At 42.1% G+C, this 15,283-nt stretch overlaps 1 protein-coding gene across 2 annotated transcripts in view; it reads left to right on the forward strand.

Moving 5' to 3' along the window:
• NRK (Nik related kinase) overlaps positions 1 to 15,283 on the forward strand; it is a 121,782-nt gene that overhangs the window by 40,876 nt on the left and 65,623 nt on the right. For both annotated transcript variants that reach the window (XM_073358334.1, XM_073358335.1), the window contains 4 exons: positions 2,287 to 2,343; positions 10,187 to 10,312; positions 11,170 to 11,280; positions 12,946 to 13,036. In XM_073358334.1, the coding sequence (XP_073214435.1) occupies positions 2,287 to 2,343; positions 10,187 to 10,312; positions 11,170 to 11,280; positions 12,946 to 13,036 (385 nt within the window). The remainder of the gene's footprint in view (positions 1 to 2,286; positions 2,344 to 10,186; positions 10,313 to 11,169; positions 11,281 to 12,945; positions 13,037 to 15,283) is intronic.

Here is a 15,283-nt window from a genome sequence, read left to right on the forward strand (position 1 = left end):
GTAAGCAAGTACAGCAGGTTTGCATGGAGTGGAGATAATTCTGGCTGTAAAGTAACAGCTATCTTTTATACAAAGGGACAAGTTATTTGGGCAGATGTTCTGAAATCAAAGTAAAACACCAAGTCCTCCCTTCTTGTCTAGTCTGTTGAATTGTCTTTACCCTGTGCAACACTATCTTGGTACTAAAAGGTTTGTGTTTATTACAAAAGGAAAATCTTTTCTTTCCCCCATCTCGATCCTCGATCTATCTGAGAGACTGCAACGATGAAAATCCTTCTAAATTCTCAAAGGCAAACTAAGTGTGTCATCCTTTTGCAGTGCACGCAGCTGCCCTAAAAGCTGGTATCACGTAGAGAGGTCAGCTGCCTGCTAGGTACAGTGGCTAAAGACCTGAATTTATCAGCATGGTTAATTCCAGATGGGCTTTGGGGTTAAATCAGGGTGCCAGAATGTCTAGCATTACTGTACTTTGTGGTGGGTCGTCTCCCTGTATTGCCAAGACATTCAATGCCTGGAAACATTTGCAAACAATGGCCTCCAACAAAGGAACTGTGGCTGCTAAAAGGAAGCTTACTGACTATGATTGACGTCAGCTGAAATGGACAGTGACCAAAGGCAGGCATCTGTCTGGAGTAGCACTCATCACTAGAGGATCTGTAGTCAGACACACTGATGTATGTGTCATGCATATGTTTTGGGTGTGTCTCATTTATCTTCCTCCTAAATTCTGTGATTAAACTAGAATTATAGGATTTCTTTGTTGTGAGAAAAAGCTTTGCAGGCCCACGAGTGTGCCCACAAAAAGAGAGCACTCATAAATATACAGAAATTCAGCATGGTTTATCTTTTACAAAGATAGAACAGGACTGTGACATACTGCCTGATATTAAAGAATCCATTTTCTTGAAGCAAAATTGCTTAGTCCCCAACATAATTCTCATATGGAATTTTGAACATATAGGGTCTGATTTTTTTAAAAGGATCAACTCAGCTTCTAATTTTACAAGTGTAAAATTGCAGCTGCAAATCATTGTGTCCACAAATCATACCATTTCATGTTGGAATACCTGATTTCCTATGGTTTACCCTCTGCGGTTAATTGTGGGTACAGAATTGTAGACAATTATTTGCAGGAGAGAAATTGCACTCAAAAAGCTGAAGGCTATTTCTGAAAATCTGGCCCAAGGGAAACATAATTGGAATGTTTAACCTATATGATGTCGACCCATGTAATTTGATGCAATCTTCAACTACGAGATTAGTGCTGGTTAGCATGGTAATGTACTGTACTTTCCATTGCATACCTCTTCCAAGCAAAGTGGCCTAGACATCTTGATGAACAGAGAAGTGTAAAAGGTGCATTTTAAAGTAAGGCTGTTGCTTGTCTCAATTTCTAGGTCTCAGCGTTGCACAGTTAGACAGTCTCAGTGTGCATTACAAAACTCAGACGGGTTCTTCCTTATTATAAGTGCAAAACCTCCACATGCTTTTCAAGTTGATACCTGACCCTGAGTTCTAGAGGCTTATTTCACAATATAGAACCTTCGGAGGGGTCGGGGGCGGGATGTACGAAGGTAGTCTTTGATGACTGTGGAAAAGGTGCCAGACTGACAGCTCTGGAAACTGGAGTCCTCTGTTTATCCATGCGTAGGGTACAACACAGGAAGAAGCAGTGCCAGCATCCCCACTCGTTTCACCAACATGTCTCCGCCCTGACATGGAGGGACGAAAAGGTCATTTGGGCTCTATGCTCACGGAATCCTTGACATCTCTGCTGAGATTACCAAGAAATGTTGGTTTGCGTCTTGGAGACACCTGTTTCCTGGGAGCTGTACTGAGACCTACAAACTAATTCCACACTGGACTCTGAAAACAGGAGTTTCATATTCTTTGCCTTGTCTGCATTCAGGGTGAAATTCTCTCCTGGAGAGGGCCAGCACAAAAGACTATGTACCTTTGAAACTCAGAACTTAAGCTGGGCACAGGTCTGATGCTAGCCCCCTGTACCGTGCTGAATTTCACCCTAATGGTTTTGCATCATGCATGTTATTTTCATTGACTTAATGTAACTGAACAAGAAAATCTTGCTATGCAAATTCACTGTATCAATGATTAGTTGAATTATTTTGCTTGCAAAAATACTTAATCCTGGCTCAATGGGAGGGGATGGACAAGCTGACCTCTTGAGATCTCTTCCAGCCCTACTTTTCTATGAGTCAGTGAATACTGTACATATGGTTTACATACATGTCTGTTTTACCTACAGCATGTCATTTATTTTCACAGGGCCGCCACGTTAAGACAGGACAACTAGCCGCAATCAAGGTTATGAATGTTACTGAGGTGAGTGAGCATCTGTGGAAAAAACAGTTGTCTGGATATAAGCAAAAAGGACATATAAAACAACCAGCCAGATCACTACAGAGTTAGATAACTTATTGGAGAAGATGATCTGCTTGCATAAGTACTGCTTGCTGGGAATTGGGTTTTTTTTCCTAATGTGCTAAGGATGGTTGTATGTGCAAGTTTCTTTGTTTTCAATCATATTTGTACAATGGGGGCAAAGCAATCAGGGCCAGTAGTTCTGTATATTTTTGCTAGTCTAGAATGATGAAGAAAAGAATTTTCTTCCTGCTTATTGCTAGTTGATTATCTGTTTCCAGAGATAGTAAATAGAAGATTTCCTGTAGCTCTGTGCTGCCCCTGCTGTGTTTCATCACATCCTTTCCCCTCACACGCCAGCTATTCCTCTGTGCAGTACAAAAATCTAGGGCATTGTAGTCACTCTGACAGCAAGCAGGAAAGAACATTAGAGTTGCAAATGTTGCTTTTTTTTTTTATCAACTAGATGAGAGAAGGGGACAGTTTAATTGGCACAGTCCTTGCTCACATTTATAAAGTGGTGTCAGAGTTAGAACACAGTGTCACAGAATTTGCTAAGCATTGATTTTTTTGTTCCTCCTCTGATCAATGCAGCTGGTTTTATAGAACTGTAACTTGCCACCTCAAGACAATGTTAGCATGAAAGGCCAAAAAACATTTTCCCCTAGAGTTTCCTGTAATTCAGTTCCTGCATATTATGGGCCTGATTCTCATTTACACTAAAAGACTTTCTGCACATGAAAATTAATCCGGAGTAAGGTAGGATGTTCATTTAAAGCAGAATAGCTATATAATAATGCCTATAAATAGTATAGACACTCTTTTTTTGCGTATAAATGCCTTTTTCTGGTTTAGCATAATCCACTTCCAAAGTGGATTAAGATACTAAAGAAAAAGGCATTCTTATTCCGAAATAGTAGACCTGGTCTATAGTTAAAACTTATACTGGCATAGCTATGTCAGTTATGGGTGTAGATTTTTACCAACCTAACTGAGCCTAGTGTAGATACATTTATACAGGCATCAAAGTGTTTTTGCCAATATAGTTTGTGTCTCTTGGGAAACGGGTGTAAACTATGGCGACAGAAGCACTTTTTTGCTGATATAAACTGAGTCTACACTGGGGAGAAGGGAGGGTTGCTATAATTGCTATACCAGTATCATGATGCTAGCAAAACTTTTCTATTGTAGACAAGACCTGAGAGTATCCTCACATGGAGTTATTCCAGTATAGCTATTCCTGGAGAGTTATTCCAGAATAACTCCATATGCAGACAAGGCCTAAATTCGTTTTATGCTATGCTGGCAGCGTACAGATACTATGGCAGTGGGTGGCCGCGTAAAACGCTAAGGCATGATCTACGCCTAAAACTTAGGTCAACCTAGCTACATCACTCAGGGCTGTGAACAATGTCACGCCCTGTGCAATGTCGTTCGGTTGACCTAACCCCCACTGCCACCCCTGAGAGAGGTGGATTTACAACAGTGACAGAAAAAACCCTTCCGTCACTGTAATCAGTGTCTACACAACTGTGCTACGGCTGCGTAGCTTCAACGCTGCACCTGTGCCGCTGTATAATGTAGACATATCCTAAGACAAGGAGGGCTTAAAGCAGGATTAAGTATAGTGTAACTCACACCCACTGTAAGGCCCTTTTACACTGCCAGGGTAGTACAAATGGGCCTTAATATGAATAAAAAACAGGCTTTTTATACCTTTATAAAATATACTTGTGTACATATAGAAGGTCAAACTACTAAGGTTTTGCTTTTCTGTCTGTGGAGAGGGTACATTTTTGAAATGATTGGACCAGTAAAGTGCTGGGACTTTGCTTCTGGCTCTGTGGGTACAGGCCTCGCCATCTGCCTTATGTTGTAGAAATGAGAGTCACCGAAGAGGAAAGGTTTTCGGGGAGTGGCAGAGGTTGAATTTGTGGTGGGGTGTGAACCCAAATCAGACTCCCAGATCTGAGCACCTCCAGACTTCAAGATCAGCTGGGAAGGGGCTGCCAGAGACCCAGAGCTGTTCTATGGATAGCTTTTGCCTCCCACTGAACCCCAGGGATCCACAGGGGACAGGGGTTGTTCCGGAGGCCTGATCCATGGGCAGGGGATAGAGACCGCCACAGGGAGTATCAATGAGAAAACTCGAGGCAGGGAACTTTACAAAGATCTCCTGCCTTGTGCTGCACACAATTTGATATTCTCCATGTTTAAATAACAGAATATAGTGTGTGCTAGTACACTGTTGGAAACCAAACTTAAATGAAAGATAAGATAACCCAGAGGCCCAGATTCACATCAGTATCTGTGTGCAGTTCTGCGAGCACAAAGCAGCCATAAACTTGCTTCATTGACTCATTAATCCTGGTTTACAGCTGCTTTGCATCACCGTAGCAGCACAGAGCAGCTGTGGTGTATTGATGGTATCTGACTCACTATTTGGGGAGCTGAGCAGCGTCTTTACACGCCGAGGATTTACCAGTAACAGGTCTGGTTGGTTTTGGTTTGAATCATTCCACACAAAATTGATTGTGTCTTTTTAAGAATTCTGCAGCGCTTCAAGGCAAAATCTTTAGATCTCGTGTAACCCCTTCTGGGGTTTTCTGTGGTGCTCTCCCCTCTAAGCCCTGCTTAGTATAAAAGCTCTTATGAGTTCATAGCTTGTTGCAGTAGGACTGCAGGCAGAAGTTTTATTGATTTCAGCTGTGAAATGGTAGACCAACAAGTTTCCAGGGGTTAGGGTGACAGCCTGATGCTCTGCCACAGGCTTCCTGCGTGACCTTGGACATGTCACTTATGTCCAGAGCCTCAAAGGTATTGAGGTGTCTAACTCCCTTTGATTTCAATAGGAGTTAAATACCCTTAAGGATCTAGGCCAGGGGTTCTCAAATTGGGGGTCAGGACCCCTCAGGGGGTCACGAGGTTATTACATGGGGGCGGTCGTGAGCTGTCAGCCTCCACCCAAACCCCACTTTGCCGCCATTTATAATGGTGTTATATATAAAAATGTGGTTTTAATTTGTAAGAGGGGTCGCACTCAGAGGCTTGCTATGTGACAGGGGTCACCTGTACAGAAGTTTGAGAACCACTGATTTAGGCCTTAGTCTCTCTGGGTCTTGATTTGCCATCTTTAAAAAAGAAAAGGAGTACTTGTGGCATCTTAGAGACTAACCAATTTATTTGAGCATAAGCTTTCGTGAGCTACAGCTCACTTCATCACTTCATCACGGCTGTTACTCTGAAACCCATCTTTAAAGAGGGGATAATAGTTCTTCCCTACCTCACAGGAATGTTGTGAGATTAAGTGAGTTGCTCATATACTACAGTAATAGGGGGCCACAGAAGTATTTTGGATTGAACTACTTTCATTCTCCAAGAATTCAGTGTAATAAAATTGGTTGCCCACTAAAGGTTCAGTGTTTCTCGCACAACGTTATGGTCTAGCTGGGATTAAGTTATTTTCTATTCCTTTGGGCTTGAAAAACTGGTTTGAAACATATTAAGTAAAGTCTAAAAAAATATCAAAGTGCATCCCCTCGAATGTGCTCAATATGCAGCACATCCGAGGGCGCATCACATGGGGAGGTCGACTTGTAATAGAGAATGGGGCACATTCGTAATAAAGTGATGTGAAACGAAGAGCTTCCTAGCCCTCCGGGACAAGCCTCCATCGTTCTTGTCTTTATCTTACAGCCTTTGCTTGTTCAAATGAATTGGTTAGTCTCTAAGGGGCCACAAGACCTCCTTTTCTTTCTGAGGACTGTGCCAGCTTCAGAGCGGAGTAAATCTGTTCTCTCTCTAGCGTGCGCTGCGAGATTCGGAGCTGCTTTCTTATGATAGCAGCAGGATGCTGTGGTCAGGGTGGGATCATCTGGACATCTGTCAGGAAGTGCTGCAGTGTCATGTTACAGGGAGGGGCGTGGGAGCTTTAAATGAGAACTGAGGGCAAAGTGTGCTTCTGTGCCTCTTTACACAGGCTCTGCTTCCTGTTATCTGATCACGCCTAGCAAACAAAGTGTTTGCAAAGAGATCCGATTCTTGCTGACTTACTCTCCCTGCGGATCTGTGTCTACGGAGGGAGCAGCAGGCTGTCCCTGTGAATCTCTTGCTTTCGGTCTTTCCAGTTATCTAAGTGCTATTTGTTTAAATGAATAATATCAGGGCCATAAAGGGGTCTCCTGGCAGCAGTGTGTATCAGCCTCATCTTGTTCCTCTTGAGGTTGGAGGTGTATGCTGCTGCTACCTACCAGATAGGGCCACGTTTTCAAACATAGCCTTTGAACATGAGCCTGTCATTTTGTGCATGCAGTCAGCTGTGCCCAGAAATAACTCGGTTTGTGTGGGGAAACAGCGGTGGCGCCTGCACACCCGAGAGCGACTTTTATTTCTTTGCCAGCAACATTTACAAGCAGATTTCAATGCCCTTTGGAAATGTGGCCCATAGTAGTATTAACAAGGAGAAGATCAGGACTGGAATCATGAGCATCTGGAGGGATCCAACCACTGAGGCTATTCCCCCTCCTTTTCCCTGACCCGCATCTACTGAAGGGCCTTATATCACCCCTTTTTCCATAGTATCTGAACATCTTTCAGTCTTTCATATATTTATCCTCATGACAGCCCTGTGGGGGATGGAAGTGCTATTGTCCCCATTTTACAGATGGGAAACAGAGGCAGAGAGACAGCAGGTGCCTAGCCCAATGTCACACAGGAAGCATGCAGCAGAGCAACGAACTGAACTAGGTCTCCGAGCTCCCAGACCAGCACCCTATGCCCAGGACCATCTACCCTCTGCTCTTCCACTAACACCTCCTACCACTTTCCAGTAACCAGCTTCACACAGTATCTCAGCTCCCAAACTGAGACAGCCCCCATTTCTGTCTTTTTACCTTTTGAAGACCTGCCCTTTGCGCAATTCATGCCTCTGTCTCTGTAGGGGCAGAATAGTTTAGATTGCAAGGCTTGTTCAGCAGTGGCTGGATCTCAACAGAGAAGCCTGTTATCTCATCTCTAGAACATCTGAGCAGCATACCACAATATCTGAGCTTCATCAGAGATACTGGAGTCTGGCGTAAGGACATCTGAAGGCAGTGTGGGGGTGAAGGAAAATCAGGAACGGCAAGGAGGGTGATGGCAAGGATTCTGGGAAGCTAATAAGGGCAAGAGATGGATCTAGGGGTCGTACTAGCTGGTTATAGGAAAAACATGTACCTACCTACATACATACATGTATGGCCTCCCTTACACTAGTGCACTTTACAAACATACATTTATGTACATTCTCAATGCCCCAGTTAGGTAGGGAAGGATTATTATGTCCATTTTACAGATGGCAGAGAACAGCATGGGCTGAGGTGCACCAAAACTCAACACTCCTGCAAGGGCAGGGAGTTATGTGAGATATATGCCCGGATGATCCTGGCAAGTAACTTGCACCCCATGCTGCAGAGGAAGGTGATAAAAGCCTCAAAGTCCCTGCCAATATAACAGGGAGGAATTCCTTCCTGGCCCCATCTTTGCCCAGGATTATTAATTCAGGCTTTGAAAATACTTTCTGTTATATGTATGTATCTGAACAGATCATTTGAAAGGCCAGGCCGGCTTTATCCTCTGACTTCCCTCCCCACCCACCCATTTCCATCCCTATGTCAATGCTGACTAGAATCCCACAGGGAAGCAAAGCTCCTGCTCCCTGCTAGAATCCTTATGAATGCTAGGAAGGAACTTGTAATGGGAAGAAGGGCAGGACCTGCTCTCATTAATCAACAGAGCTGTCCAGTTGCTCACTCCCAGTTGATTGCGGAAACCTCCTTCCTCTAATGCCACATGGCTCAAGATGGTGGCCAGGCATGGAGAGCGAAATATGACCTTCCAGGGTTTTGCAACACATGCTCTAATTTGTGCTGGCTGAGAGCCGCTGTGTGGAATTCTGCTTGAGTCATCTAGAATTTGTCCTGGCGGCTGTCCCAGCTATGCCCAGCTCCTCTTCACCTTCTTTAATTATGCTGGATATCACCTAGGGCACAATCAAGCCCAGTGTTCAGAGTTCTCCCTTTCCTCTTCATTTGAAATATAAGACAGATGAAGTAGCCGGGGTACTGTATGCAACTTGAGAGCCATGTGTTCAGCAGAGCGGCTGTTTTAATACTTCAGAGTTGATTTTGCTTTGAGTGGAGCCATTTTACGCTTCTCGTTTCCTCAAGTTTAAGACAATTATATTTTCTGTATTTATGGTCTGGCAAAATTTCTCTTCTGGATTAATGTCATTGTGTAACCACATGGCCACCGCGTGTCTGTTGGGAATGCTTTTTGGTGTTTTATACTAGGAGATGGCCCACTTCTAGGTCTTCTTGAGGGGTTTTGGCTCCAGCCTATCACTCTTCCATGTGTCTCACCCCTCCCCACCATACGGCCGGTATAGGACAATGTCACTGTTTTCGTGCTGACAGTTAATGGAATGCTTTAATGGCAAGGCTACTGGAAAATTGTGGGAAAGGGCAGAAAAATGTCCTGTAAGTGCCAGCCATTTTTCTCTTCCATTTTTTTCATCAGCTACTAAGTGCCAGAATATTCTGCAACAAAACGTAAACTAATTATCAGCCTTGTTTGGTTCCTTTGAGCCAATCCAGACAGACAGCTCCTCAGCATGTAGCTGTGCTGATCCAATAATGGCAAAGCAGGCCGCTAAATCCACATGCACCTAACTTGAAACCATGCACCACCTCTTGAGGGTGCTAATACAGACAGCGGAGTCCATAAAGAAGTCTGCCAATCAGAGACAGAAACATCCCAGCTGGCTAGTTATAAAGGAGGCTGAATTCTCCGTTGGATCAGAGATTTCTCTTCTCAGAGAAGGATAATCTCATGGAGGATGCCACTAGATGCTACCAATGACATTATTTCTAATTCTTTGTAGTGTTGTTATTTATTTGTGTTGCGGTAGCAGCCCTGAAGTCCCAGCCAGAGATCAGAACCCCATTGTGCTAGGCATTGTACAGACACAGAACAAAAGATGGCCTCTGCCCCAAAGAGTTTACAAACTAAGTATAAGACAAGAGACAACAGGTAGATACGACAGGCAAACAGGGCAGCACATGCATACAATACTCCTCAGAATGATAGGCAGTGGTTTCTGCACTCCAGATGCCTGTCTGTTGTCCAGTTTTCTGTAGGCAACTCTACATTCTACTGGACTAACCCCAAGATGAGGAGAAAAGAACAGACTTCTAATCCTGGCTTGGCCTCTGAATTGCTTTGTGGCCTTGGGCAAGTCACTTCCCCTGTCTTGGTTTAAATTTCCCCAGCAGCAGTACAAGGAGGATAATCAATGCCTTGGGGGTATCAGGAGGATGGATTAGTTGATGTATGTACTATGCTTTAAAATGTGTAAAGCCCTATTTAAATATGAAATGTTGGTAGTAATATTTAGTAATATTCTATTATAGTAATATTTTATTTCTCTTAAATCTGGTTAATTTCTCCATGACTAAATGACTATATATTTAACCCACTGATGAGTGAGTTACAGTTCCCTATCTGTTCCCAATCCACACAGGATATGGGTCTATTACAGCCGCAATTAGACAGGTATGTCTGTTTAGCTCAAGCTGTAACAGCTCTAAACAGATTTAGGTGCCAGGTTCAATCCCTGATGTTTCAGTCTTCATTCCTCTGTTTAAGAGCTTGCTCCTGTGGTTGTAGGAGGGCCTAGCCCTCGATTTCAAAGAACAGAGGGTTATGAGAGCAATACAATGATCAATACGGTATCATCTTTACTGTGTTCTGCTCTCTCTTGCCACAGAATGAGGAAGAAGAAATCAAACTGGAAATAAATATGTTAAAGAAATATTCTCATCACCGAAATATTGCGACATATTATGGAGCATTTGTAAAGCAGAGTCCTGCAGGCCAGGATGATCAGCTCTGGGTAAGTGTTGAATCCCATCTGTGTTCATCACATTTCCCTGGGAGAGCAACTCTTCATTGGGAGCTCCAGTGTGCTTAGCCCTGAGTCTAACTCAATGATCCATTTTTTTGCTTTGAGGACTACTTTGTAAGAGAGAGACTTTCTGCCTACCTATCTGCCCCACTTACGATTGAGAAGTGAATTGGAGAAGGAGCACAAATGGGACTTGGTACATCTTATGGTGACATGGTCCTGTAAGACTCCTAGGTAGTCAAAACACAAAATAGTTTTGTAGATAAATCGCCTTTTTCCAAAACACATAATTCCTTTTTTTCCCTATGAAAATGTAAATTGAAAAGCCATGTTTTCAGTTTTCCTGGTTTTGATTTCATTTGTTCCTTTTAGGTTTTCCCCCCTTTGTGCCTCCTTTTCTTGGTTTTTTTTCTCCCCCTTTTTCCATTGGCAAAATGGAAAAAGCAAAAAGGGGAGTTAAAAATGGGGAGAAGAAGGAAAAATCAATACCAAAAACATTCGGTAAAAATATTTGTGATCATTGTTTCAAAATCAGTTCTTTCTGAAAAATGTGAAATGAAAACAGTTTCTGCATGTTCTCAAAATTCTCCCCTGGCTCTGCAATTTTATAGCCAGCTCTAGTAAGGAAAGACATGCCCACAGAACTGTAATAAATGAGAGGCGTTGCTGGATTGTTTTACTCCAACAGCAAAGTGAAATGAAAATTTACTCCACTTGCAATCCTTGGAGGTTACGTACAGCACCGCACATTTACAGTCAAGCCCAACTGTGTCAGGCCAGAACTTGCACAGTGTGTTTCAATGGGGGCTGTGTTAAGGAGGTATAATGTGTTTGCCTCTCTGCAGTTGGTGATGGAATATTGTGGAGCTGGCTCTGTAACAGATTTGGTAAAGAAGACAAAAGGTAACTGTTTCAAGGAGGACTGGATTGCATATATCTGCAGAGAGGTTCTCAGGGTGAGTCTTGCTAACAGAGTTTGCTCGTTGCCACTTGACAATGTGAAGAGTTTCCTGTAATAACTATAAGATGTGGCACCAGGGCTGCTTTAGTGTCAATAAAAGAGGATGTCCCAGGTTACTTCCTGAGCCCAATCTTCATTCTTTGCTACTTGTTTCTCCTGGATAGTACAGAAACCAAACCAATTTCTAATTGTTTTTTGTGAAAGCAATACACATAGAAGCCTGGTAGCAAGGGTTACATAGCAAGCCAGGCTGAAAAGATCCAAGCCCATTAGTGAGATATTGATCTATCATCATCACCGTGGAGTTTTACCCATTTTTAAATAACAGTAAGATAAACGGCCATTCAAATGACATATGTTAAAATAGTGCATTAAGGCTTCAAAGGTCTAAAGTCTTTTATTTGTGTAGGGACAGAGATGGGTGGTCTGTTCGACAGAACATCAAATAGCCCACTTGGATTTGGGACTGGACTGCAGATTTGAATAGATATCAAATCCATGAGTCACTGGGGGCATCTGTTCTCTTGTTGGGAATTACTTGAATGGAGTAGCTCCCCTGATCACTTGGAAATTTTGTTGTCAGACACCTCAGCTTGCTGTCATTACCGTGGTCCACCATGGTCTGCATTCTGCCTCCATTTGGGGACATGAAAGGCCACATTTTCCACGGAGGTGTAAAAACCTCCCATCTGTCCATGGCAAATGGGTAACTGATGGTGAGACGGGCACGTATGCAGTTTCTCACTGTTCAAGTGCAAAGGCACGTTAATTTTTGTGGACACTTATGCCATTTTACTTGCACAGCCATTGCATCCCCTTTAGAAAATTTGGCTTTACAAGCCCCCTTTTAATTTAAGTACTGCAACTTAAGATAATAAATACACATTAGTGTAGGACAAAAGGGAATGGCTACACCCATCTCCGTATGAAAACTGATGAAGAGCATGTGTGGAGAGTGACCTGTCAGTATGTGGGGCGAGGAAATTGTGATAGAACTTTGGATTTTGTCAGACGCTGTTTGTGTTTCTAGTCACTCATATTAAAGAGGGCAAACATTTTTGGTGGTCTTTTTACTTCTCGTCAGCATCAGTGCAATATATTCCATTATTTCTAGCCTACTTTAACGAATGTTTTGAAACTAAAATAGTCTCGAATGGAGATGTGATCACTAGTCACTGAAGTCTGCGGGAATCTGGCTCAATACAGGATTTAATCCATTGCGACCAGTCTTTTGTTTCTCTGCATACTCCATACACAGCACTCTGCGTGCTGTGCAAACACTTTGCTGTTCACACCCCAGTTTCCTCTTTCATGTGCCTTTAACACATACTGTAAATGGGCATCCCTCTGATTCTGAAATTGCAGTATGCAATTTTGGGGCCTCTTTCTCCTCTTACTTGTCATCAGAGATGGTCTCCTGCTGTCAGACTTGTGGGAGTGAGAAGAAAATCAAACCCATTGTTGCTTTCTTCTCTTACTGCTAAAATGGTGTCAATTAATTTGTTGCTGCCAATCACAGCTAAAGAATTTTAGATTGGTAAATTTTAGTCCCTTTTCTCCATTAATATAGCCAGAACAAAGCAAAAGAACTTCATGGGACAAAAATTCCAAAGTGATGAAACTGATAGAAAAAAGCTAGAACCATGTGGTTGTCTTGCAGGGTTTGGCACATCTTCATATTAATCACGTTATCCACCGAGATATTAAAGGACAGAACGTTCTCTTAACAGAAAATGCAGAAGTAAAACTAGGTAAGTTTCTCTCAATTTTTTCTAGAAACCTGTGAGTTAAAGATATGCTGAGGTTTCCATGTTAACCTGAAAAGGATATCTAATAACTCAAGAGTGAAAAATATATTAAGTATAGTTGTAAAGACTTACATTTATATGGTACCTTTCATACAGAAGGATCCCAAAGGTCTTTATAGGCTCTGTGCATGGGAATTGCTCTCCTCATATGAAATACAACCATCCCAATAGAGTCACACTTAGAACCTGTTTAATAGCCCACAGCAACACTACATTACGCATAAGTACTAAATTCAAAATGTAGAAAAGTGTCCTTGTCCTGTCCTTTCTGCCTATCTGCCACTGGACCATCTTCTGTTGGTGAGAGAGACAAGCTTTTGAGCTTACACAGAGCTCTTCTTTGGCCAAAACAGTTTAGAAAAATCAGTTTTGAGCAATAAATTCCACTGAGCCGTTTTTCTACTCAAAGTGGGTTAGGAGATTTTAATGAAACTCATAGTCAGTGCTGAGGCTGTGACATACACTTCGCCCTGTCTAAAGGGCACCATGAAAAGGTAGTTATGTACCAAGAGTTTCCACCCAAGAGTATTTGAGAGCCCTCTCATTTCCTCTTCCAAGTGGTATGTCGCGGTGTGCGGACTATTGACAATTTTTAGCTCTGTGAAAGCCAACAATGTCAATAGCTCAAAAGCAAATGTGGACAGTTAGGAGTTTGGTTTTTTGAAAGGACATCACTGGGAATATCCGGCAATTTTTAAAGAGAGCGTATCAAGAACAGTGCTTTTCTCATGTAGGATTTTTCTTTTGTTTTCTCTGTTTCATGGTTTCAGGAGTTCAAAAATAAAATAAAGATTATTCTGTGTAGATACTGGGTGAGATGCTCAGTAAATGTAAATCAGCAAAGCTCTGACGCCTGGTGGAGATCTGATCTATGTGGTGAAATTCTAGCTCCACTGAAGTCAGTGGGAGTTTTGCCACTGACTTCAGTGGAGGCAGGATTTCACCCAGAGTCTTTTTTTTCCATTTCGCAAATGCTCCTGCTGTACTTCTTGAAATTAGCAAGGCCTTTTTTTGTTTTGTTTTCATTTTGTTTGCTGCCTTGTTTTGCTGCTAACAGCATAAGGGATGTCTTTCGCCTATTAAAAAAATAAAGCGAGTACTCCGTATTTTAGATGAGCAGACAATAATGAAACATTTCTATAAAGTACCAAAGTAAAACTAAAATATTTCCAGAGAAATTTAGCTCAGCCATGTCTAAAAGCCAAGAAGCTGGAAAACTCAGACTTCAGAGATCCAATGTCATTCAACCTTGTTAATGGGCTTTATATAAAAGACTAATATTTCACATCCAAAATACAGAACACTTTGATGAAAAGACACCCGCCCATTATTAGATAAGCTTACACAATTTAGTGCTACAATAATTTCCTGTTGCCGTATGGTTCTGTGAGGTCTGTTTATCAATAGATATACCAGAAGTTGCATGCAAATAATTTGCTCATTGGAGTCAAGCATGAAAATCTGCTCCTTGGTGCCATGGGTAATAATAGGGTTGTACACTGCCTAATCTCTTTTTCCTCTGCTGCTTACACTAATTGGATACTACTGTAGCTACTCTTTGAGTAACACTCAACTTTATTTATATCCTTTTCCCAGTTGATCAGATATTGTGCAGAGGTGTTTTTTTCAATGAGTACATAGTTACTGAATGTGGATCCTATTTATCATCTGAGCAATGATGTTTGACAATACAACTAAAAATTCAGGTTGTGATGCCACTGCCCATTTGCACAGCACAACTTATTCCTCTTAATGCACGTCACAGGTGGATAAAACAGTGCACTCCTCCAACATATTCTGAGACAGGAGTGCAGCAAAAAAAAGGTCTGTGAAACCATTCAGAACAAAGCAATCCATTTCCTCGCTAATGTGCTGACCCTATCCAACGTTAACCACCAGCCGTAATACTAGAAATCTCCCAGTCTCACCTGAACACTTATGTGTAGGTTTTCGTTTTAGATTAAAATACCATTTGAAAATCTTCATCCACACCCCAAAGTAGTGCTTAATCCAAGTATATATTATATATTCCATAGTATCCTATTATAAAGCACTTTGAGGCCAACGAAAAGCACTTTGTAAGTTAGGTATTTTTATTTATCATAAGAGTACATCCCTATAGTGGCCATTCTGCCAAACTTAGCATGGATCGTGTTAATTTTAAATTTTCCTTTTGGACTGTCTGGTATA

This window comes from Lepidochelys kempii, chromosome 9, assembly GCF_965140265.1.
Source record: "Lepidochelys kempii isolate rLepKem1 chromosome 9, rLepKem1.hap2, whole genome shotgun sequence".
NCBI lineage: Eukaryota > Metazoa > Chordata > Testudines > Cheloniidae > Lepidochelys > Lepidochelys kempii.